This window comes from Schistocerca nitens, chromosome 6 (genome assembly GCF_023898315.1).
Source record: "Schistocerca nitens isolate TAMUIC-IGC-003100 chromosome 6, iqSchNite1.1, whole genome shotgun sequence".
Taxonomy (NCBI): domain Eukaryota; kingdom Metazoa; phylum Arthropoda; class Insecta; order Orthoptera; family Acrididae; genus Schistocerca; species Schistocerca nitens.
In genome coordinates this window covers 295,783,591-295,810,109 of record NC_064619.1, presented here as the reverse complement: position 1 = coordinate 295,810,109, position 26,519 = coordinate 295,783,591, and the positions used below count along the sequence as shown (strand labels likewise).

At 40.1% G+C, this 26,519-nt stretch overlaps 1 protein-coding gene across 3 annotated transcripts in view; it reads right to left on the bottom strand.

Annotated features, from left to right (window-relative positions):
* The window catches only part of LOC126263658 (oxysterol-binding protein-related protein 9), a 518,089-nt gene that overhangs the window by 298,255 nt on the left and 193,315 nt on the right, over positions 1-26,519 (bottom strand). For all 3 annotated transcript variants that reach the window (XM_049960765.1, XM_049960766.1, XM_049960767.1), the window contains exons 3-4: positions 17,695-17,796; positions 13,905-13,991 (exon numbers count right to left, since the gene is read on the bottom strand). In XM_049960765.1, coding sequence (XP_049816722.1) covers positions 13,905-13,991; positions 17,695-17,796 — 189 coding nt within the window. The remainder of the gene's footprint in view (positions 1-13,904; positions 13,992-17,694; positions 17,797-26,519) is intronic.

Sequence of the window (26,519 nt, the reverse complement as noted above, 5' to 3'; positions counted from 1 at the left end):
GCGGTACACGGCTGTTAGAAGGGGGGGCAAGTTCTTTTGTGTACTCTGTGTAGAATCGAATTGGTATCCCGTCAGGTCCAGTGGACTTTCCTCTGTTGAGTGATTCCAGTTGCTTTTCTATTCCTTGGACACTTATTTCGATGTCAGCCATTTTTTTGTTTGTGCAAGGATTTAGAGAAGGAACTGCAGTGCGGTCTTCCTCTGTGAAACAGCTTTGGAAAAAGGTGTTTAGTATTTCAGCTTTACGTGTGTCATCCTCTGTTTCAATGCCATCATCATCCCGGAGTGTCTGGATATGCTGTATCGAGCCACTTACTGATTTAACGTAAGACCAGAACTTCCTAGGATTTTCTGTCAAGTCGGTACATAGAATTTTACTTTCGAACTCTCTGAACGCTTCACGCATATCCCTCCTTACGCTAACTTTGACATCGTTTAGCTTCTGTTTGTCTGAGAGGTTTTGGCTGCGTTTAAACTTGGAGTGAAGCTCTCTTTGCTTTCGCAGTAGTTTCCTAACTTTGTTGTTGTACCACGGTGGGTTTTTCCCGTCCCTCACAGGTTTACTTGGCACGTACTTGTCTAAAACGCATTTTACGATTGCCTTGAACTTTTTCCATAAACACTCAACATTGTCAGTGTCGGAACAGAAATTTTCGTTTTGATCTGTTAGGTAGTCTGAAATCTGCCTTCTATTACTCTTGCTAAACAGATAAACCTTCCTCCCTTTTTTTATATTCCTATTAACTTCCATATTCAGGGATGCTGCAACGGCCTAATGATCACTGATTCCCTGTTCTGCACATACAGAGTCGAAAAGTTCGGGTCTGTTTGTTATCAGTAGGTCCAAGATGTTATCTTCACGAGTCGGTTCTCTGTTTAATTGCTTGAGGTAATTTTCGGATAGTGCACTCAGTATAATGTCACTCGATGCTCTGTCCCTACCACCCGTCCTAAACATCTTGAGTGTCCCAGTCTATATCTGGTAAATTGAAATCTCCACCTAAGACTATAACATGCTGAGAAAATTTATGTGAAATGTATTCCAAATTTTCTCTCAGTTGTTCTGCCACTAATGCTGCTGAGTCGGGAGGTCGGTAAAAGGAGCCAATTATTAACCTAGCTCGGTTGTCGAGTGTAACCTCCACCCATAATAATTCACAGGAACTATCCACTTCTTATTCACTACAGGATAAACTACTACTAACAGCGACGAACACTCCACCACCGGTTGCATGCAATCTATCCTTTCTAAACACCGTCTGTACCTTTGTAAAAATTTCGGCAGAATTTATCTCTGGCTTCAGCCAGCTTTCTGTACCTATAATGATTTCAGCTTCGGTGCTTTCTATCAGCGCTTGAAGTTCCGGTACTTTAGCAATGCAGCTTCGACAGTTGACAATTACAATACCGATTGCTGCTTGGTCCCCGCATGTCCTGACTTTGCTCCGCACCTGTTGAGGCTGTTGCCCTTTCTGTACTTGCCCAAGGCCATTTAACCTAAAAAACCGCCCAGCCCACGCCACACAACCCCTGCTACCCGTGTAGCCGCTTGTTGTGTGTAGTGGACTCCTGACCTATCCAGCGGAACCCGAAACCCCACCACCCTATGGCGCAAGTCGAGGAATCTGCAGCCCACATGGTCGCAGAACCGTCTCAGCCTCTGATTCAGACCCTCCACTCGGCTCTGTACCAAAGGTCCGCAGTCAGTCCTGTCGATGATGCTGCAGATGGTGAGCTCTGCTTTCATCCCACTAGCGAGACAGGCAGCCTTCACCAAATCAGATAGCCGCCGGAAGCCAGAGAGGATTTCCTCCAATCCATAGCGACACACATCATTGGTGCCGACATGAGCGACCACCTGCAGATGGGTGCACCCTGTGCTCTTCATGGCATCCGGAAGGGCCCCTTCCACATCTGGAATGACTCCCCCCGGTATGCACACGGAGTGCACATTGGTTTTCTTCCCCTCTCTTGCTGCCATATCCCCAAGGGGCCCCATTACGCGCCTGACGTTGGAGCTCCCAACTACCAGTAAGCCCACCCTCTGCGACCGCCCGGATCTTGCAGACTGAGGGGCAACCTCTGGAACAGGACAAGCAGCCATGTCAGGCTGAAGATCAGTAATCAGCCTGAGACAGTGCCTGAAACCGGTTCGTCAGACAAACTGGAGAGGCCTTCCGTTCAGCCCTCCAGAATGTCTTTCGCCCCCTGCCACACCTTGAGACGATCTCCCACTCTACCACAGGTGAGGGATCAGCCTCAATGCAGGCAGCATCCCGGGCAACCACAGTCGTAGTCCGATCGGGGGATGCGTGGGACGAACTGGCCGTCCCCGACAAACCCCCATCCGGACCCCCACAGTGATGCCCATTGGCAACAGCCTCAAGCTGTGTGACCGAAGCCAACACTGCCTGAAGCTGGGCACGAAGGGATGCCAACTCAGCCTGCATCCGAACACAGCAGTTGCAGTCCCTATCCATGCTAAAAACTGTTGTGCAAAGAACGTCTGAACTAATCTACAGAGAGCGCAAACAAATCGGCACAAAATTTCAACGGTTATTAAAATACAAGATTGCCTAGTAAATGCAGTAATGCTGCTACTTGCGCACTGCTGACACACTGCTCGGCGGCGGAAGGAGACTACGCGATTTTACACTATTCAGGTACTAAAACGCGATGCTACAACTCTCAAATACTATAATACGCCCGAAATTTATGGATTAAACAATGCAAGTACCAAAAACATGCAAAGAAATTAAGAATTAAACTATGTAACAAATGAGTGAGCTAGGAGTAGTGAACTACACAAAAAAAATGTAAGTTAGTTGCAAACTACGGCATGCACACACTTTATTCAACATGTAAATGTCGTGACAGATATTTGGATTTAGGTATGCCTGCCATCATTGGTGGCAATATGACGCAGACGAGGAGTGAAATTCTGCATGACCCACTGAAGTGTTGGAACATTGATGTTGTCGATGACCTCCTGAATGGCTGTTTCCAGCACAGCAATGGTTTTGGCATTACAGCTGTACACCTTGTCTTTAATATAGCCCCACAAAAAGGAATTGTGTGTGTTCAGATCGGGAAAATATGGTGGCCAACCGAGGCCCATGCTAGTGGCATCTGGGTAATTCACAGCCAGAATGCAGTCCACTAAGTGCTTCTCCAGGACCCAAACACTATCCTGCTTTAATGGGGTTGACCTCCACCTTGCATGAGCCACATCTTGTTGGAATCAGGGTCACTTTGGATAATGGGGACAAAATCATCTTCCAAAACCTTCACAAAGCGTTCATTAGTCACCGTGCCAGTAATCACACAGATTATTCCACGACTGGACACTGCACTTCACAGTCACCTGTTGAGAGCGAAGAGACTTATCGATAACGAAATGTGGATTATCAGTCCCCAAAATAGGCCAATTTTGCTGATTGATGAACTCATCCAAATGAAAGTGGGCTTCGTCACTAAACCAGTCAACATTCACATACTAATTCCTATCATGCGCCGCAGCCAATTGTGCAATTTAAACGTCCTGATGAAAACCAGTGCCTGCCTAGTGACAGCCAGTGTAGAGTTGCTACTACAGGGCACAGAAGCAGGAGTATCCTGCTCTATGGGGTCCACAGAAGCATCAGCTTGCTTGTGCAGTCAGTCCATGGAGTCAAATGCTGAAAAATGGTTGGTGGTGCGTGCTGGCGATATGGTGGCCGGCTGGGCTAAGGTACCATATGGCGACACTGTTGAAGAGGATCTTCAAGTTGGCGAAGGACAAGATTTTTTGCCTTTGGTGGACTTGTTTGAGCTTTTCCAGTTAGAGGAAGACTCAGGTGTGGTTTGGCTGGAGGGATGGAGGATGTCTACATGGGAGTACTTCTCCAGTCCCCTCCAGCCTACCAGTTGGGTAGCTGGTGGCTTCTCCCCTTGAGGCAAGAGTTTGACTGGTTGTTGCACAGCTGGACAGGGGGATGGTGATGCTACCTTGACAATGGGCGATTTCACAACCTCAGAGCGGAATTTGAGGTCACATATCTGCGTGACCATGTCCTTCATGGAGCAAGGGGTAACAAAAATGGAACTATAGATTCTAGATGGGAGAACACAGGGTTTGCGACTAGCCAGTAACTCTCAAGCAACTGGGTAACGCACTTTTCCCTTCACCTGGAGAGAAGGAGGCAGACAATTGTCTGCATGTGCATCCCTAACATAGGTTACATATTTGGCTGGGTATTGACAAGATGTTCTAGTGTGGTTGAAACGATGACACTGGTAGTAGCGCAGCGGGTTCTGAATGTAGAGCCGGACTGTGATAATTTCACAGCCTGCGGATGAGCACTATGGAGGAATCTACCTTTTACATTACACCATGGATGGCAATGACACCCTGATCAGAGGGGTAAGACTGGATTTCAGCCTCAGTTAGACTATCAAGTAGCCTGGTTTAAATTACACCATGGGAAGAATTCAAAGTTCCATGGGCCTCGACACGAACAGGGTAGCCGTGGAGAAGCAAGGCAGCAAGAAGTAGTTGTGCTTGAGGAGAGCAGGATTTAACAGAACTGGCAATTGCATCAGCACCTTTCTGAATAATAAACGGATTGACCATGGCAAAGGACTGACCGTCTTCAGTATGTGAGACCATGAGGAAGCGTGGTGCAGCGGGAAGGGTCTCTGAATCATTAGCCTCATTACGTTTACATTTTGTAGACGTTGATTGGGAAGGTGATTGACTCATTGCGAGAAAGTCTCCCAGGATTGTCAGCGTTTCTGATGGTACGCTCCTTCCAACTGGGGGCTCCCTTCACAAGGGGTCACACCCACCTTAGGTGATTGTTCACACCTCAGGTCACACCTCCCGAACACCTGACAGAGTGACCAATTGGCAATTCGAGAAGGTTGCACCTCAGGCAATCACCCCTCCCTGGGCCTGGCCTGTATCAGGGGGTATGTGCGAACCCAACACATTACCCAGTCACGTGCTATGTGTCAGATGTGTGGGCCAGCCTTCAGGAGTGCACAGGGAGGAAGAAGAAAAACAGGAACCCCAAACACCGAAGCAGAGGAATGAGAGAAGAGGGGAAACAAAGGAAGGAAAAGGGAGGAGGGGGGTGGGGTTGATGTGAGCCACTGCTTGCAGACTATGGCACCCTGCGTGCTTCATATCCACATGTGGGGCCTCCTCCATATCTCAGATGAGACCCCTGGTATTCACTTTCTTAAACCCCTCCAAATGTGTGCCTACTCAGATCCTGCTGAAGGAGTACCCATCTGTTCACTCACAGAGTGTATGGGCAAGGCCAGATTGCCAGCTGCCACACTGCCCAAATGAAGTGAATACTTTACCAACCACCACTCACCCTGCTTTGACGGTGGATAGTCCACAGGGGTCCACTAAAAGGTGCCAAAGAAGCAGAGCCTGTGGTCAAACAACCAACACCTGAGGCATTACATGCAACACATCAGATTCTTGCCACCTGAACACTCCGAGATAGCTGATCCTAGCCAAAAGTGGCTTCAGCTGTTTGTGAACTGTGACTACCTCCTGATGTGTCCAGACATAGCATGCTTGTATCCTATCCATTCTACACTACTGGCCATTGAAATTGCTACCCCACAAAGATGACGTGCTACAGATGCGAAATTTAACCGACAGGAAGAAGACACTGTGATATGCAAATGATTGGCTTTTCAGAACATTCACACAAGGTTGGCGCCGGTGGCGGTACCTACAACGTGCTGACATGAGGAAAGTTTCCAAGCGATTTCTCATACACAAACAACAGTTGACCGGCGTTGCCTGGTGAAACGTTGTTGTGATGCCTCGTGTAAGGAGGAGAAATGCTTACCATCACGTTTCCGTCTTTGATAAAGGTCGGATTGTAGCCTATCGCGATTGCGGTTTATCGTATCGCGACATTGCTACTCACGTTGGTTGAGATCCAATGACTGTTAGCAGAACATGGAATCGGTGGGTTCAGGAGGGTAATACCGAACACCGTGCTGGATCCCAACGGCCTCGTATCACTAGCAGTCGAGATGACAGGCATCATATCCGCATGGCTGTAACGGATCGTGCAGCCACGTCTCGATGCCTGAGTCAACAGATGGGGACATTCCCAAGACAACAACCATCTGCATGAACAGTTCGACGTCGTTTGCAGCAGCATGGACTATCAGCTCGGAGGCCATGGCTGCGGTTACCCTTGACGCTGCATCACAGACAGGAGCGCCAGTGATGGTGTACTCAACAACCAACCAGGGTGCACGAACGGCAAAACGTCATTTTTTCGGATGAATCCAGCTTCTGTTTACAGCATCAGGATGGTAGCATCCGTGTTTGGCGACATGGCGGTGAATGCACATTGGAAGCGTGTATTCGTCAGGGCCATACTGACTTATCACCCGGTGTGATGGTATGGGGTACCACTGGTTACACGTCTCGGTCACCTCTTGTTCGCATTGACACCACTTTGAACAGTGGACGTTACATTTCAGATGTGTTACGACCCGTGGCTCTACCCTTCATTCGATCCCCGTGAAACCCTACATTTCAGCAGGGATAATCCATGACCGCATGTTGCAGGTCCTGTACGGGCCTTTCTGGAACAGAAAATGTTCGACTACTGCCCTGGCCAGCACATTCTCCAGATATTTCACCAATTGATAACGTCTGTTCAATCTTGGCCGAGCAACTGGCTCGTCACAATATGCCAGTCACTACTCTTGATGAACTGTAGTATCGGGTTGAAGCTGCATGGGCAGCTGTACCTGTACACGCCATCCAAGCTCTGTTTCACTCAATGCCCAGGTATGTCAAGGCCGTTATTGCGGCCAGAGGTGGTTGTTCTGGGTACTGATTTCTCAGGATCTACGCACCCAAATTCCGTGAAAATGTCATCACATATTAGTTCTAGTATATTTGTTCAATGAATACCCGTTTATCATCTGCATTTCTTCTTGGTGTAGCAATTTTATTGGCCAGTAGTGTAACGTAACTAACTTAACAAGTGAACTATGGAAGCACAGAGAGAAACATAAATATGCAACTTGCTACCCTTCTGACTTGTCACCAATAGAGGCCGACTCCTACTGAGGTGAGCAGCTCTGTTCAAAATAAATGACAACTGTGCTACAGACTACACGAAAACAAACTTTACAGTTACAAAAACATGGGATTACACCTCTTAAATAGAAAAACAGGCACAGAATTTAATTGCTGTTGTACACATGCTTTCCATACTTTCTATATTTCTCTCTCTCTCTCTCTCTCTCTCTCTCTCTCTCTCTCTTTATTTGTATTTTTACACAAAACATGCTTTGAATAAATACTTATGTCAATATGATTATAGAGGGGCATTATGTTACTGTAGCCATTCACGTGTTCATTATTCTGTTTCAGTTCACTGTCACGCCAATTTTTAATGTTCAGTGGAAACTATTGTGGTGTGTCTGCTGGAGGGGGGGGGGGGGGGGGGGGGCAAACTTACGTGATGTGTGTGCATGTGCAATGTGAAAATCATTCTGAGATACTCTTGCTGATTTCTAATTATAAATGGAGAAGACACAGTATGTGATCAAAAGTGCTCAGACATTTCTATGTAATGTGAAATTGACCAACAGATGCCATCAGAGGTGGACCTGCAAGAATAAAAGGAGGCAGGAGTACTGCGTTCTCTGAGGAAAGGCACTAACAGCAAACTGGTTTAATCAGGAGAGCTCATTGACTCTGGACATGGACTAGCCATTGGATGTTACCTGACAAATCCATCAGTGACATTTCCAACACTTCTAAATCTACCCAAGCTAGCTTTTGGTGATGTAACTGTGAAGTGGAAATGTGAAGGAACAACCACAGCTAATTTAAGACCATGTACTGACAGTAGGGACTGCTGGGCATTGTGGAGGGTGAATGTAAAAAAATCACTTATCAGTGGAAGGAATCACTTGAGAGTTCCAAAGTGGTACTAGCGGTATGATTGGGACAATGACTGTGCATAGGGAGTTACAAAGACTGGGGTAAAATGGTCAAGCAGCTCCTCATCAGCCACACACTTATATAGTCAGTGTGAACAGTGAAGCCATTGCTCAGTGGATGACTGGAAATTAGTTGTTTGGACTGATGAATTATGCTGTACTCTGTAGCTACCCAATGAAAGGATTTGGGTTTGACTAATGCATGGAAAATATCACCTGCCATACTGTGTAGAGCCAAAGTGAAGTACGGAGGTGGAGGAGGAGGATATTAGTGTTTAACGTCCCGTCGACAACGAGGTCATTAGAGACGGAGCGCAAGCTCGGGTGAGGGAAGGATGGGGAAGGAAATCGGCCGTGCCCTTTCAAAGGAACCATCCCGGCATTTGCCTGAAGCGATTTAGGGAAATCACGGAAAACCTAAATCAGGATGGCCGGAGACGGGATTGAACCGTCGTCCTCCCGAATGCGAGTCCAGTGTGCTAACCACTGCGCCACCTCGCTCGGTGAAGTACGGAGGTGACTTTGTTATTGTACGGGTCTATTTTTCATTGTTAGGATGTGGACCCTTATTGCACTTAAAGAAAATGCTAAATGCAGTAGGATAAGAAACAAATTTTACAACACTATGTACTGCATATAGTAGAATGACCGTTCAGAGATGATGGTTATTGTATCAGTATGACAATGCACCCTATCACGAAGCATCATCTGTGAGGCAATAGTCTGTTGACAAAAAATTTCCTGAAATGGACTTGCCTGCCAGAGCCAAAGTGAACCCAATGAAACACCTTTGGGATGAGTTACAATGTCGATTTCACTGAAGTCGTCATGCAGGTGAAGGGTGGACATACCACATATTAATATTCACTAGTAGGTTCATACATTTTTGATCATATAATCTACATTTAAGTCAAGGTTTAGTGCAGGAAGAATAATGTTTACCTCTTTAATCTCAACTATTTGCTGGATATATTCCAACCCGTTTTCCCCTACCATTTTTATGCTCTGCAGCCTTTTACTCTCTACAGCTTATTCCTCGATTATAAAACATGTCCTATCACGCTGTCCCCTTCTCAGTATGTTCCTCTCCTCGCCAGTTATGTGGGGAATCACTTCATTTCTTACCTTTACAGTCTGTACACACAACTTTTAACATTATTCTATACAATCAATTTCAAATGCCATGATGCTCTCAACTTCTGCCACCTGAAAAATAGCTGCTGGTATGATTATAACAATTTTGGGTTCATCCGATCTGGCTACTATTGTTTTACAGTAAATACTGCTGAAAAACATGTCATTCTTTGCTCATCTATATCCAACCCTGCTGACTTTTTTCTGAGCACTATACGCATTTCAAATGCCCCTTTGTTAGAATAAGCTACTACTCCACAAGTAAAAAAAATGAAAGGAAAACATTACTACAAAATTTCATATTGTCTTTATTTTTAGCAAAACATCTCATGTTAGACAGTGGATGGCAAAAAGAAGAGGAAGAACATGCAAATAACACCATCAACCATTCTCACTCACCTCTTCTGGGTTGGATGGTATCCAAGTGTGGCAAATAACTTATGAGACAGTAAAGACGCACACAGTAAGCACTCTACTCAATGGTAGAAATTTTGCATTATTTTCCCAGTCAAAAATCTGGGAATGGCCTTGCCTCCCTCAGCCTTTGTGTTATATGAAGTGCAACAAATCCTTTATGGCTTCCTGAAAACTTATTTTACCCAAAGACCTTTAGGAAAGCTATTTTTGAGAAATAGGACTGGTAAAGTGTGACAGAATCACGCTATATAAACATACAAAATCGAAGAGTCATGGAACAACAGAGGGCTAGATCCAAACGTTTTTCCCATTGCCAGGTAATTTGTATTATTGTCACCTAACAAAATAAATGAAACTTTGGATAGTATGAAAATACATTAGAGCAGCGATTATCCAAACTGAGGGACACGGGTTTTAGGAAAACCAGTTTATTTGGATAATTGAAGTGTATACATTTGTATACCAATAACACTACATACAGGGTGAACTTAATAAAACCGACAGACTGTAGGGATGGATTCCCGACTCGAAATAGAGGAAAGAAGGACCTATGAATGTGTGTCCGGAAAGGGACAGTGTGCATGCAATGACAACAAATCTTCCCAGAACACAACAGAGCTGCATCGCAAGATGTTCACAGTAGTTTCTGTGGGAGTGCAGGTGATAGGTATACTAGCAGTTGTCGTGCAGGACACATGTAATTGTACTCTGGCTTACACGACACTGGTGGGCCATTTGCCTAGAACTTGTAATAGCGTTCATTTAGTATCCTGTAGAACCTAGTCCTCCAAATCAGGTGTACATACAGTTAACCACCTCTCTGCACATTCATCTGTCTGAAAGGACCCATGATTACATTAACACCCAAAAAGAGCTTGAAATGTTGTGTTATGTTGTTGGTGTCTGTGAGGGTACTTGTTTTGGTGTAGTCATGCTGCCTCTCAACCATTTCCATCTGCTTGGACATACACAAACACCATCTTGGCTTGTTCGCATGAATATCAGACCATCTGCTGCTTATAGTATGCTGTGTCAATCCCATAGCCTGCAACACACAAGGAACACACATCATGTGGTCAGATGAACTTTCATTCATTAATGCCATCAATGGTGGCAATGATTCATTTCTAGACATTTGTTCATAGGACCTTTTATCCTCCATTTCCAGTCGGGAATCAGTCCCTGCAGTTTGTTAGTTTTATTAATGTTCACACTGTATAACAATAATAACATGTATATCTTATTATTATAAAGTTAAGTACAGTAGGAAAGTATGTAGTACAGTCTAGTAAATAAACAACATGTAACACACATGCATTTCGCATGTACACAGAATTAACACTTAAACAATCCTTAATTTTGGTTATCTTAGCAAGTCTACCTGCTTACAAGCAGCTAAGTCACCCACTTTTTTCAGGACAGGAATTTGATACTGGTTGCTTTCACCTTGAGCCTCAAACCACCACAAGGCAGTATCTGAACATGTAAATGTTTCAGAAGCAGCCAGTATATTTTCAGCTTCATTTTCTGAACCAATATTTGAAATTCTGCCAGCATCAGTGACAGGATTTTCAAATTTGCTATCCTGCATGATTTTGCACCCTGGATCTGCATCATCAACGCTCATCCATACTTGAACGTCTTCTTAATCATATTCATTGTGATGCTTGTCTTTTTTTTTATCTGTAACTGTCACCTTAACAACTTTGTACTCATTATATAGCTTGTTTGCAGATCCATCTTCTTCCAATCTTTTATTAATCTTTTATTTATCTCTCATGGAAAGGACAACACAGTTATGTTTATGCATTTTATACTGCAGGTTTACTTTACGTGGCAAAGTTTACAGAAGTGCTCATAAAAGAGAGTAAATTTTTACTATTGAAGGCAACCTCTGCGTTACTGTTATGGTGGATGAGGGATGAACACTGTAGGGATAGTGCGGAGGGAGGTGGGGAAAGGGTAAGCATGAGCGAATGAAAGTTCAGTTTAAATGGTTGTTCGGTTGATCAACTTTTGGCTAATTGGTGCTCTACTGTAACAACAAGCCAGTCAATGGTGAATTATTCATTTTCTGAACATTTAGAATCAAGACTTTTAACTGCTATTAGAAACATAATGGAAAATTCACATGTTTCATGTAATAAAATACAATGACTGTGACTTGTGTAGATGGAGTTGACGAATCGTTTGGAACTGTGTGCACTAGATGGCAATACGAGGCAAATCTCTATGTATGACACATCTTGCAGCTCTCAAATACATGAAGAGAAGACTTTTTTTAATACCATAGCTGTTATTTATTTCCTGGCTGACTTGTTTTGGGTTTTGCCAATTTTCACAAGTTGCCTATTATAGAGAACAAAATTATTTATGAGTGGACGCGTCAGAAGTGGATTAAAAAAAAGGTATCATTGACAATATGATTCATATGGTAACTACTTAGATATTTAGTAGGTGTGGACAGTTCTGTTTATGTCATTGCATTTTAGTGTATTTCAGACCTGCATTAACAGGTATCACAATTGTAGTTACACTTTACTGTACTAAGTTGATGTATGTGCATGATTTACATTTTAAATGTTCTGCCTCTGTCCGTCCAATGTAAGCTTTATTACATTTGTTGCATTATGTTTTGGAAACACTAGAGTGGTTGCATAATTGAGTTTTACCTATTTTATGAATGAAGTTGGCTCCTAATGAGGTTTTTGTATAGAACCCTATTTTGATGTTTGCTTTCATTAGTGTACTGTTTATTCTGATACATGTCTCCTGTATGGGTGTACTGCAAATTTATCTTTCTTTTTTTTTTTTCAGTCATTGTCAGTGTGGTTTCGTCTTTAACACTTTTGTGTTTTGTATTTAATTTCTTTTTACTACTATGAATGATGATACCTGTAGTTGTGGATACGCAGAAGATAATGAAAGTATGTAGAAAGTCCACGTTCATTACAATTAGGTTGAGGAAGTTAATGCTGTTGTTATGTTAGTGTTCATATGGTTAAACTGTTGTTGGAAGTCACTAATTTCCTCATGGCAGTATCATCTAGCTATCTCAGATATATATCTAAGGTATATGGTAACTACATACATATTTTGTATGTAGCTTATGTCTGGTGTGGACAGTTCTATTTATATCGTCACATCATGCTTGATAATGATGGTACCACAATTAAGAAAAATATAGATTATGCACTTACACTAACATAATAAAATAAAGTGTAACTACAATTGTGGACTCTTTATGAAGTTGGGAGCTCTGACTACTCACAGTATATTTATTCTTTCGTGAGGTTTGTTGTAAATAATCCACTGAAGTTCAAACAAAACAATTATGTACATAATTAAGACACCAAAAGGAAAAATGATATTCACTGCTCCACATTAAGGTTCTCTGTAACACAGAAAGGAATGCACAACACTGCAGTTGAAATTTTTGGTCACTTACCTGTGGATATGAAATGTCTGACATACAGCAATGTAAAATTTGAAAACAAACTAAAAAAAGGTTTCTAAAAAAGAGGGAGGGGGGAGAGAGAGGGAGGGAGGGAGGGAGAGAGAGAGAGAGAGAGAGAGAGAGAGAGAGAGAGAGAGAGAAAGGATAAAAGCAAGAAAGGATAAAAGCAAGAAAGGATAAAAGCAAGAAAGGATAAAAGCAAGAAAGGAAAAAGAAAAAAAAAGAAGGAAGAAAAAAAGGAAGAAAGAGCGGCTTGTGAAAATGGGCAAAGCACGAGACTAGTCAACCATGAAATCAATAGCAGCTTTGGTATTAAACAAAATATCTTTCTTTCTCTATGTATACTTCATTCGTAACATTACAGTTACGGAATATGCTGCAAAAATATATTTAACATATAACAAGTAATCTGAAGACAGAAGTTAGCACTATTTTTTTTTTTACACCCAAAATAATGTAGCAATGTTGAGAACGTGGAAGTTGTGTAATCTTAATTACGCACTTTGGGCATTCAACTGGATCATCACTTCAATTTTATGCACAGTATTTCGAAAACTAATCCAGTGTGGCAATGAGAACACATAAGAACATACATCACAGTACCTGAAGAACACGACTAGGTTGGTCACTGAAATGTTGTTCATAATATAGAACAACTGGACTGTATACTTGGAAGCATATCGCTAATCCATCATGCCAAGAAAACTTGTATAATGTTGTGGGAGGCATGAAGAATTCATTTTAGTGTAAATATAATAGTCATCAGAAAATTACTGGGCTGTGTATGTTGATAAACAAACCACCATGTGTGTCTTGTGCTACTGCCAAAGAGACGGGGATTCACGTACTTTGCTATCGCAAAAAGTAGGCACTACTTCCAAATATTTCTGTTGATATCTTTCTGCTGTGCACTCACATTTGCATGGTCTCTAGCTCTATTACACCTAGCCAGTGCTGTAGCTGAAGCCGGTGGATGTTGAGGTAGCGTACGCTGTTCCAAGGCCTGAAAGAAAATAAGTCAGATGATTAAATGCAGCAGTTACAAGTGGAAGGAAAATAGTACTCTGTTTCACATGGGTGAAAGTTATATCTCTCACCAAGCAGGAGAATAGCTTGACTTATTTTGTTTTAGGCACTTCTATTTTTCAATAACTTATTATCTTTCTTGCATTACTATTACTTCAAACCAATGTGGACCAATTGACTAATTATTAATGATTTTTACTGAATAACTGCTGGCAACTGTTGATTCATTGTGAAAGTAATTGTCATGGTTTCTACCCATGTTTCCCACTTAAATTCACATACAATAACCAACTAACTTTTACACAAGTGAACTAAGTGCATATGAAGCACACGTTATATTAGGTGTCTGATCCCCATCCTTTACAAAAACAGGTGCAACCAAAATATACTGTAGAAAGCAATGTTTTTTAATTGAAAAGGAGCATGAAAATGGGAATGTAACTTAGGTTGTTCTCCTCAAGTCACAAGTTACAGGTTTGTGTGTGAGCTGATCTGCTGGCTGGTACAAATGGAAAATTGTGTACATTGCACGTTAAATATATTAAGTACATATGTGATACACTTAACTTAATGGAAGGGTATATGTTCACAAAGGTGAAGACAAATACATCACTATACAAACTACTGACTCAAGTTCCACTGCATCAACTGAAAATGTAGCTATTCTGACAATAATATTTTTCATTGACGAAAATAAATCTATGCCTTTCTTTATATTTTTGTGACAACTGTGTCGCACTATTTGTAGTACTTCTTGAATCATTCATTTTTTAAACTTTGTTGCTTTTGAATAAATAGACATAATTCCTCATTATGTTGCTCTTGCATTACATCTCTCAAGCAAGGTGTTGAGTGATCTTACATAACCCAGTAAATTTTAAGCCATCTCTCCTCCACATCCTCCTCCTCCACCATCATCATCAGAACATCACATTAATTTTACTGACTTTTGTAAGTTCTCCACGGGGTATCTGAAATAAAGGGGGTAACTACAAGAATAAGGCTCAAAAATATGAAGTAACATTCAGATTTTTTTTTTCGTAATTCTTTGAGCACTAGAAAGAGGGTTACAAAGAGAAAGGCTCAAACAAGGAAGGGCCCTGGTGGCCAGGAATGTTGAGACACTCAAGCAAGATCTCCTGCCATCTTTCTCATCAACAATTCCCATTCATAGATGGGCTATTGGGAAATTTAATGTATCAGGAGTCACGAATCTGACCAGAAAGAACAGTTCTGGTAAAATTTTTCTGTAGGTTTCCAGTTTGTACCATCCTTTATTAAATGTACATCTGTGGAATTTGCAATATTTTCTCATAAAATAACTTTTTGTAAGTAGCATCAATTTCACACCTGTAGTAAAATTAAATTACTAACTCCACAATCATTTCCTCTCCCACATTTTTACATACAAAAACGGATTAGTTATGCCAGACTAATCACGTCTGCAAATGCAACAGGAACATCTGCTAATAATAAAATACTGACATCATATGGACCTGAACAGGAAAAATTATCAACTTTTCTTTTATTGTGACATGAATCAAGGTTCACCATATTCCTTTACAATAAACAAATTTGACAGAAGTAATATTTAAAAAGTGTATCACAGCAGGTGCATCACTATTAACTGATTGGTGGCTATTTAAATGAAGAGCAGTAATGGGTTGGATTATCATTCTTACTAGTGACAAGTGAAACCTGTGAGTCATCTGTATTTGCTAGAAACTACTACAGCGATTGAGTTTAATAAATCTACTGGATTTTTTAATATTTTCAAAAGTTGTATAGCACTGTGCTTAACGTAATTCATATGAGCCCTACAGCTGCATCCAGCATTTGACTATTCTACAGATTATGACTGTAATTTTTTAACATAATAATTTCTTCCTAATCAAAACCCGGTTACAGATATAATTTGAAAGGATTACAGGTACCACTTATGTTTTTGTATTTCATCTACTTTTTGCGACCTACAATGTGTATTCAACTGATCTTTGTAAATTTATCTTAGTCCTGGTATCGGTTTCTCTGCATTTTCTGTCTATATTAATATAACTGATATCATATTTCTACCTTCTAATGCTCAGCGGAGAATCTGAGTGGCATTAAATTTCACACAAACAGACCTATAATCCAGATGTCCCGTTCAGCAAAACTCTGCTCAATGACAAACTTTTTTCATTTTACCCCCCCCCCCCTCCTCCACCACCACCCCATTTTGACTAGCTGGGTTGAAATTTTCAAGATTTTGTGCTATAGCGTGGGAATCGTAGGCCCCTCTAACTGGGTCAGAGCTAAACAACATATCAGAGGCTGCTATCCAGGTGGCTGGCTCTCGGTGGAGTGCACAGAAGTGACTTTTTATTTTAATGATTAAACAAGTCTCCATTCAGTCTAGCTGCCGGTAGCTGTAGGAGACCTTGATGTACAAGCGTAAGATCCACAGGAATGTCCCCCACAGATGGGACTATTATAGTTCTGAAGATCAACTCCTGAAGCACTCAAAGCGAAGTGCCAGAGTTCAAAGCATTCCCAAAAAAGCAGTGGAGTTCACATATATTAGATAAAGAAAGCTAATAAAACCCAAGATAGACAGCTATGATATTTTTGGGGCAACTAAGTGCTGGTCAAACAGATAGCCTAATGAGAAATGCTGGTGATATCTTTATCATAGTAAACCAACCCAAATCCAATGTGTTAAATTGGAGGCTGCAAGCGAGATTGACTGGACAAGAGTCAGCATTAAGGGTGGGCATGAACTAATAATTAGATCCTTCACTGACCATTAGACTCATCCCCAAATGCATCAAAGAAATTCCAAGAAAACCTCAATTCACTAGCGTGTATGTTCTCAATACATACTGCCATCATTGGAAGAGACTTAACAATCAAGATCCATTGACTTTTACAACTTTGTAGGTGGTGGACGTACGGGATTTTGTGAAACAATACTAAACGAATTCTCTGATGAGTAGCTAGAATCAATAGTAGGAAACCCTTGACAATAATTACTGAAATACAAGGCTGAACTAAAACAATATGCTCCATAAACAAGATGAAGAAGCAGTAGTGTTATTACATGAATACTTGTACCTCTGGATAGGAGTATGTAGTGGATCTGTGGCTCAGCACTACAGTTCATGATGGGAGGGATTCCCCGTGATATAAAGTCTCTGTAAGTAAAATGTTAAAGAAAAAGTGGCTAAAGGAGCCACAAAACAAATCTTACCTGGGCATCAAAGGAGCAATGTATGAAACCTTCTATGATTACTGCAGCAGCATTTTATCAAAAGAAGTCTCACAACCCCAAAGAAATTTGGACATACTTGAAGGCAGTTAACAAGATTTAAGTTACCGTCTGGACACTGATGGATGACAAAGAAATTAAAATTATTGTACCAAAGCTCATCTCTACATTTAAATGTTCCTTTACAAAGTGGGACTGACAAGTACTGCCCCAGTTTAGTTCTTGCAACAGTGCAAAAATCAATGTTAGAGATAATAGTGAGAAAGACCTGTATCTCACCTGGTTTCAAATTATGTTCTTCAAATTATGTTCTTCACTAGACACTCTTTCTTAAATCCTCAACTTTCTCTTTTTTTCTCCATTTTCTGTAACCCCTAAAAAAGTTTTTTGATTTATCGTATCACAAATTATTCTTCGATTTTACATACAGTACCTGTACTTGGTCAATGACCATCTGTAGATAGGAATCAGCATCTGCTAGCTTCCTGTCAAAGTCTTTCAAAGTTGGTGCAGGCCGAGTGGGGTCCCACCTCATCTGAAAGAATTTAATATTGATTGCAGCATTCACAGACTACAGAAGTCCCACACATCACTTACTTCCACGTAACAAATTTTATATAGAATTGTGATTTTCAAGATCACTTACCATTACATGACAATATCTGAGCCACAAAAATGAATTATTACTTTGTCTTTACAGCATCGAAGTGAAGAAACAGTTTGTACGTTCAATCATTCTCCAACAATACTTATATCTCTTATCTGTTTGTTAAAAAAGAGCAATTATATACAACTAAACAAGTTCAGACAAGGAAGTAATGGCAGCTTCAATTCATGAAATATGGGCTAGACAAGATTAGACTAATTGTAGTGCACAGGGAGGCATGTAAGTGGTCTTTCTTCTGCACTCTACATATGAATGGAATGGGAATAAATGCTAATATGTTGTACAATGGAAAGTACCCACTGCCACACACTTCCAAGTGCTTTTCAGAGTACAGACATATATGTACATTTACATCTACATTACTTCTAAACAACCAGAGCAGAACAGTCAACTATGAACAAGTGCCTTCCTTTTTTCGATATGATTATTCTGATCGATGTAAGAATTCTACTGGAATCAGGCTGTACTAAATATAATGAAACAGAGACCTGCTGGAGCTTGAGTATAACTAATGTATTGTTTACACTATCACTGGTCCTTCAAAACTGATGGTAATAGACTAATAATAATAATAATAATAATAATAATAATAATAATAATAATAATTCCCATGGAGGCCCGGGAAAAGAATAGGCCTCCGGTGTGTTCTGCCAGTCATAAAAGGTGATGAAAAGAACAAACCACTAATAGGGCTAACCCCCCTTTTAGTGTGATTACTTGGTTCAGGACAGAACTAAAGAAGCCTCGGACAAGCGCCGTCATGGTCGGGGATGACACTTGAACCCTATGCCCGCCCACAATGGTAACGACACTGCTAGCCAACTGGAAAATGATTTAAATCCAAATAGAGGTGTTTTGCAGGATATGCTTCCTGCAACCACCCTAGAAGGAAAACAAAGACAGAGGATGGGATGGTCAGATGAAGTTAATCGACACCTCATGTTCTGTTATTACCAAGCAACAAACCTAGGAACCAACACAACTGGATACAGATCACAAGTACACACAACATTTATTACCAGATACCCAGAATTAAAATTTTTAACAGAATGACGACTAGCTGATCAGATCCGTGTAATAATCAAAAATAACAGGATACCCCAGTCAGAATTAGAAAACATCAAACAACAAGTACAACAAATACTGGAACAAAATAATGTGCAATCAGAAGAAGAAGAAGAAAATACAGTAATGGACTCGAACATCCCAGAGCAAACAAACAAAGAACAACACGCATCAATTAAACAATCAGAGGAAAATGAAATCTTAAGACAGCCACCACAACAAGCACAAATAGAACATGAGGTGACACACATGTTAGATATAGAAGAAAAATTTCAGCTAACATATATAGAATACAAAGACAAAAATACAGACATTAGACCATTCTTGCATAGACCACCAAATAGCCCACAAGTCGAAACAACAATAAAAACTATCAACACATTCATACACAACAAAATAAATGAAAACACAACTATGGAAGAGTTACAACTACTGGTTTATATAGGAGCACTCACTACACTAAATATACACACTAGGCAGAGATCAGAACCAACCAACACACAGAAGAAACCCACAAAACCAGCATGGCAACACAGGCTACAGACCAGAATAGAAAAACTGAGAAAAGACATCGGACAGATAACAAAATTTATAAGAAATGAAATGTCAGAAAAAAAAACGAAAAAGGTTAGGTAAAATCTCACAAGAAGCAATAGAGCAATTAGATGAAAAGAAGCAGAAATTACAAACATTGGCCAAAGGACTTAGAAGATACAAAAAAAGTGAAAATAGAAGGAAACAAAACCAAACATTCAACACAAACGAAAAGAAATTTTACCAGACAATAGATAACACACATTAAAATAGACAATCCACCAAGCATAATAGACATGGAACACTTCTGGAGCAACATATGGTCAAACCCGGTACAACATAACAGGCATGCACGGTGGATACAAGCAGAAACAGATACATACAAGATGATACCACAAATGCCTGAAGTGATAATTTTGCAACATGAAATACCAAGCAATTAATTCTATTCATAATTTGAAAGCCCCTGGAAAAGATAAAATAGTAAATTTCTGGCTAAAGAAGTTCACCTCAACACATTCACACATTTAACTAAATTATTTGACAGTTACGTTGCAGACCCATACACATTCCCTGATACACTTACACATGGAATAACTTATCTGAAACCTAAAGATCAAGCAGACACAGCAAACCCAGCTAAATATCGCCCCATAAGATGCCTACTAACAATATAGAAAATATGAACTTCAGTCATTACACAGAAATTAATGACACATACAACACAGAACAAAATTATAAATGAAGAACAAAAAGGCTGTTGCAAAGGAGCACGAGGATGTAAAGAGCAACTGATAATAGATGCAGAGGTGACATATCAAGCTAAAACTAAACAAAGGTCGGTACACTGCACATAAATTGATTACCAAAAAGCTTTTGATAGTGTACCCCACTCATGGTTACTACAAATATTGGAAATATACAAAGTAGGTCCTAAATTGATACATTTCCTAAACATAGTAATGAAAAATTGGAAAACCACACTTACTATCCAAACAAATTCAAATAATATCACATCACAGCCAATACAGATTAAGCGTGGAATATACCAAGGAGATTCATTAAGTCCTTTCTGGTTCTGCCTTGCTCTGAACCCACTATCCAACATGCTAAATAATACAAATTATGGATACAATATTACTGGAACATACCCACACAAAATCACACATTTGCTATACATGGATGATCTAAAACTACTCGCAGCAACAAATCAACAACTCGACCAATTACTAAAGATGACAGAAGTATTCAGCAATGATATAAATATGGCTTTTGGAACAGACAAATGTAAGAAAAATAGCATAGTCAAGGGAAAACACACTAAACAAGAAGATTACATATTGGATAACCACAGCGACTGCATAGAAGCGATGGAAAAAACAGATGCCTATAAATACCTAGGATACAGACAAAAGATAGGAATAGATAATACAAATATTAAAGAAGAACTAAAAGAAAAATATAGACAAAGACTAACAAAAATACTGAAAACAGAATTGACAGCAAGAAACAAGACAAAAGCTATAAATACTTATGCTATACCAATATTGATCTACTCATTTGGAGTAGTGAAATGGAGAAACACAGACCTAGAAGCACTCAATACACTTACACGATCACAATGCCACAAATATAGAATACTTCACATACATTCAGCAACAGAAAGATTCACATTAAGCAGAAAGGAAGGAGGAAGGGGATTTATCGACATAAAAAACCTACATTATGGACAGGTAGACAATTTAAGAAAATTCTTTCTAGAACGAACAGAAACTAGCAAAATACATAAAGCAATCACTCATATTAATACATCGGCTACACCACTGCAATTTCGTAACAACTTCTACAACCCTTTAGATCACATAAAATCAACAGATATGAAGAAAGTAAATTGGAAAAAGAAAACACTACATGGCAAGCACCCTTATCATCTAACACAGCCACACATCGATCAAGAAGCATCCAACACATGGCTAAGAATAGGCAATATATACAGTGAGACGGAAGGATTCATGATTGCAATACAGGATCAAACAATAAACACCAGATATTACAGCAAGCATATTATTAAAGATCCCAATACCACAACAGATAAATGCAGACTTTGCAAACAACAAATAGAAACAGTAGATCACATCACAAGCGAATGTACAATACTAGCAAATACAGAATACCCCAGAAGACATGACAATGTAGCAAAAATAATACATCAACAGCTTGCCTTACAATATAAACTTATAAAACATGTTCCCACATACAAGTATGCACCACAAAATGTACTGGAGAACGATGAATACAAATTATACTGGAACAGAACCATTGTAACAGATAAAACACCACCACATAACAAACCTGACATCATACTCACCAATAAAAAGAAGAAATTAACACAACTAATCGAAATATCCATACCCAATACAACAAATATACAAAAGAAAACAGGAGAAAAAATTGAAAAATACATCCAACTGGCTGAGGAAGTCAAGGACATGTGGCATCAGGATAAAGTTGACATTATACCAATTATACTATCAACTACAGGAGTCATACCACTCAATATCCACCAGTACATCAATGCAATACAGCTACATCCAAACTTATATATACAACTACAGAAATCCGTAATTATTGATACATGTTCAATTACCCGAAAGTTCCTAAATGCAATATAACATACACCGTACAGTTAGAAGGAAGTCACGCTTGATCAAGGTCCGCGTCACTTTCCATTTTTAACCAGACCTAAGGTCTGAGAAAGGAAAGAAGATAATAATAATAAAAGCAGTAACAATGATTCTACTACTACTACTACTACTACTAGTAGTAGTAGTAGTAGTAGTAGTAGTAGTAGTATGGTAACACTATTTCTATAACATTCAGTAAGCTGCTTGGTTTTTATTTCAAATAATCCAAGACATTTTAGATTTCTGATGTTACATATATTCAGGAATATGACAGGAATGGTAATTTGAAGTAAAGGACTTCTTACGGACATAGGCTATATTCTGGATGGTTTCCATGACAGAAAACATTTAATGTAACTTTTTTTCTGTATCATTCATTACATTGTCATTGTTTACATTGCACCATAGAACTGTAAAGGAAGTAGAGGTGAACAATTTGATGTGAGACATATGTGGCTTATAGAATCGGGAAACTACATCAAATTGAACTACAAAAACCACCTAAGCTACAGCACATGTGAGTTGCTCGAGATTTTCAATTTTCTCTTGCCCTGTTTGTGCAAACTATTAGTTGGAGAGAAATAATGAACAGGACCTTTTTTTGTAGGCAATTTAATGCATTTTAATTTTCTACTGCAATACATTTGCACTAGAGGCAGTAGTTTTCGAGCTACTCAAGAAAAACGTACAGAAGTGACAATAAATGTCACTATCTCGGAATCTATTCAGAATAGGGCATACGTCCATATGAAGTATTTTGCTTCAAATGACCAGTTCTGTCATACGCTTGCTTGGATATTGACCATCCCTCTGTTTAGCATTTTTCATTGTGCCTTTCTGCAACTCACCACCACCTTTCTGTGGTGTGTAGCGATCTATCATTTTCATAATAAAATTGCTATTCCATCCTGGACTTTCTATTGTTTGATGAGCATTATTTTATTAGTGGAAGGTAACTACATACTCATATATTATTAAAATGACTACGGTTGACAAATTTTTACTTATTCAATTTAAGTTCATGTGGCATATGCTGAGATGTTGCACGTGTCCAATAAAATTAACATAAGGTTAAAGAAATGAAGGTACAGTTCGGTCACAGAAGAAATATTTATTCATAAACAAATTAAAATCAGATGATGCTGAAAAATATACATTTGAAATAGAACAAAAATTAGAACTGAGACAATCCTGTCAGGTATCGATAAAAAACGATCAGTTGAAGAGTGTCAGTGGCAAAGACTCTTCAATAATGAAAGAATCGGAAAATAAGCTTTGGAAATGCTTATTCAAAAATGATGTCTGTAATGGTTTGTTCCTTCCGAAAGGTTACATATTCTGGTCATGCTAATTGATGTATTGTGTTATTTTCATGCAACATTTTATAGTTATATAAAAATAACATTGAACACTTACCTCCAAAGTCACATTTTTGGGTTGCCTTTGTGAAGGTCACGTAATGCCCACCATTTGTGTGAATGAATGTGGGAAACTGCCCAGAACTATATTCAAATCATCCAGTAGATGTTTACTGCCATTGTCTAACCGGTACAACAGAATGTTAACATAGCCACAACAGGGGTTTGTAAAATTTGTAATTAAACTGCCTCCTAAAAAAAGATAATCACCCTGGAGACATGGTTGGACGACCATCTAATTTCATAAACATACACACAATCAGTGGGTATGTAAATGATTAGGCAAATCACTACTGCAGCAGTTATAATGAGGCACCACAATGCATTAGTGTAGCTGATGTTTAGTGTTGTTACCAGGCCTCGTAGGATATACAGAGCAGAAACAGCATCAAATGTTTAGAGATCACTGTGAATGGAGTTTTCAGCACATTACAGAGTTTGAAAGGTGACTCATTGTGGATCTCCATTTAACTGGCTGGTTGAATCATGAAATATTCAAATTTGTGGGGCATTTGGCTGTGACAGTGGCCTGATGTTGGACTGTATAGGAATGTGAGGGCAGGCATACTCATCTACAAGGTTCTGTTTGTTCATGTCTGACCACCGCAAGGCAGGATCGTCATATTGTGCACCAAGTACATTGTCATTCCTTCGCATCTGTTCCGACATCCAAGAACAAGTGAAGGACTCCCTGCAACATTCTGTACCATCCCACAATATTGATTGAAGATCAGCAGCAGCCAGGCTAGCGAATTACTATGTCATGCCTAAGCTGCCATTAACATTGCAACACAAATGGCTGTATTTGAAATGTCATGACCAGAAAGCAGGGGCTGTTGATGAATGGTGTCACACAGCACTGAGTGAGGCATCAGGTTCTGCACTACCCCAGATGATCATTATTGGTGAGTATGCTGGCAACCTGGTGAGAGGTCTCTTTCTTCCAGTGTTTTGGAGAGGCACAGTGGTATTACTCCTGGCATTATGGTATGGGAAGCCTTTGGGTATGACTTCAGGTCATGGCTGGCAATGATTGAGGAAATACTGGTGGCACATCAGTATGTTGTAGACATCCTGCATCCTTGTGTATTACCTCGTACGTGCCAGTATTGTGTAGCCACTTTTCAGCAGTAACATGCTTGTCCACAAATAGCATAAGTCTTTATGAACTGATTTTGCAATGCTAAGGTACTCCCATGCCCAGTAAGATCCCCAGATCTGTCCTCAATAGAACCTGTGTGGGACCAGCTGGGACATCAACTCAGTCCCAGTGCCAGAATTCATTATATCGATGACGATTTACGAAAGTTTTGGGCCAGCATGCATTAGGAGATGCTACAATGGTTTTATGAAATCCCTCCCACCCTAATAGCTACATGCATCCATGCCAAGGTGCTGCAATTTAATACTCATCATACTGCCAAATTCTTTGTAAATTTAACTCTACACTGTCATCACTAAAAGGAAGTCACATATGCTCTCTACCAGTTGAGTTTTGTTTTGTTTTGTTTCTTCCTCCCTTGTGTACAATCAGTGTATAACAGTGTATAACTCAAATTCGAGTAGCATTGCCGTCCTGCTAAATTGAAAAATGTGCCCACTCTTGGCAACATGAGTATTTCGATCTTGACAAAAATATCTCACTATTTTCTGCTTTTTTTCCTTCTTCTATGCACTTCTCTAAGTTTGGCTATCGACCACTACATTGACATTTGCGATATAATGGTTGCTGTTACTCTTGTTTATGCAGGAATTCATGATCATTTAACAGATGGTATTCAGCAGACTTCATATCAATAACTTGTAACTGACGAGGAATCGGCTATCTTCACCACTGTGTTAATTACAATTTAACCCTTTAACTGCTCTGAATGTGTTTACGCGCGCCACCAGTCCTAATTGGCACTCTGAATGTGTGTATGCATAGACACGTTCAGAGTACGAGGTAGGAGGACTGGTGGCACGCATAAACACGCTCAGAGCACACAGGGACAGGTAAAAAGGCACACGCGTTAACACATCCAGAGCAGTTAAAGGGTTAAGGTTTGATTATCCTTTAGCAATCAAAGTGCTTTGAGTTTGCTTCCATGAAAAAGTAATGCAGAAATGAAAAAACATAAATTCATAAGATAGATAAACGAAAGTTTCAACAAATGTGGCAAGTTTTGTACAAAAACATGGAGCCAGTAAAAGAGAGTTACAGTTCTAAATACAGTTCGTTGTTACCTACAAATCTGTTCGCCTGTTCAAAAAGGTAAACAGCCATACGTTACCCGCAAACACTTGTACCAAACTTTCACTTTTAATACATTGACCTGAAACAAGTTATGGGATAGCGATACATACATATATAGTTGGTGGTCATAAAAGGCATAAAAGGGCACTGTGTTGGCCAAGCTGTCGTAATAATTCATGTAAAAAGGTTTACAATGTGTTTATGGCTGCACAATGTGAATTAATACACTTTGAATGCAGAATGGTAGCAGGAGATAGACGCATGGGGGCACTCAATTTCAGAAACTGTTTGGGAATTCAATATTCTGAGATCCACAACGTTAAGAGTGTGCAGAGAATACCACATTTCAGGCATTACCTCTCACCACGGATAACACAGTCGCCAACGACCTTCCCTTAACGACAGAAAGCAGTGGCATCTGCTTAGAGTTGCCAGTGCTAACAGACAAGCAACACTGAAATAACCGCAGAAATCAATGTGGGACATATGACAAATGTATCCGTAAGGGTAATGTGGAGGAATCTGGAATTAATGGGCTATGGCAGCAGATGACCAACACCAGTGCCTTTGCTAACCGCACACTGCCTGCAGCACCTCTCCTGAGCTTGTGACTATCAGTTGGACCTTAGATCACCAGAAAAACCGTGATCTGGT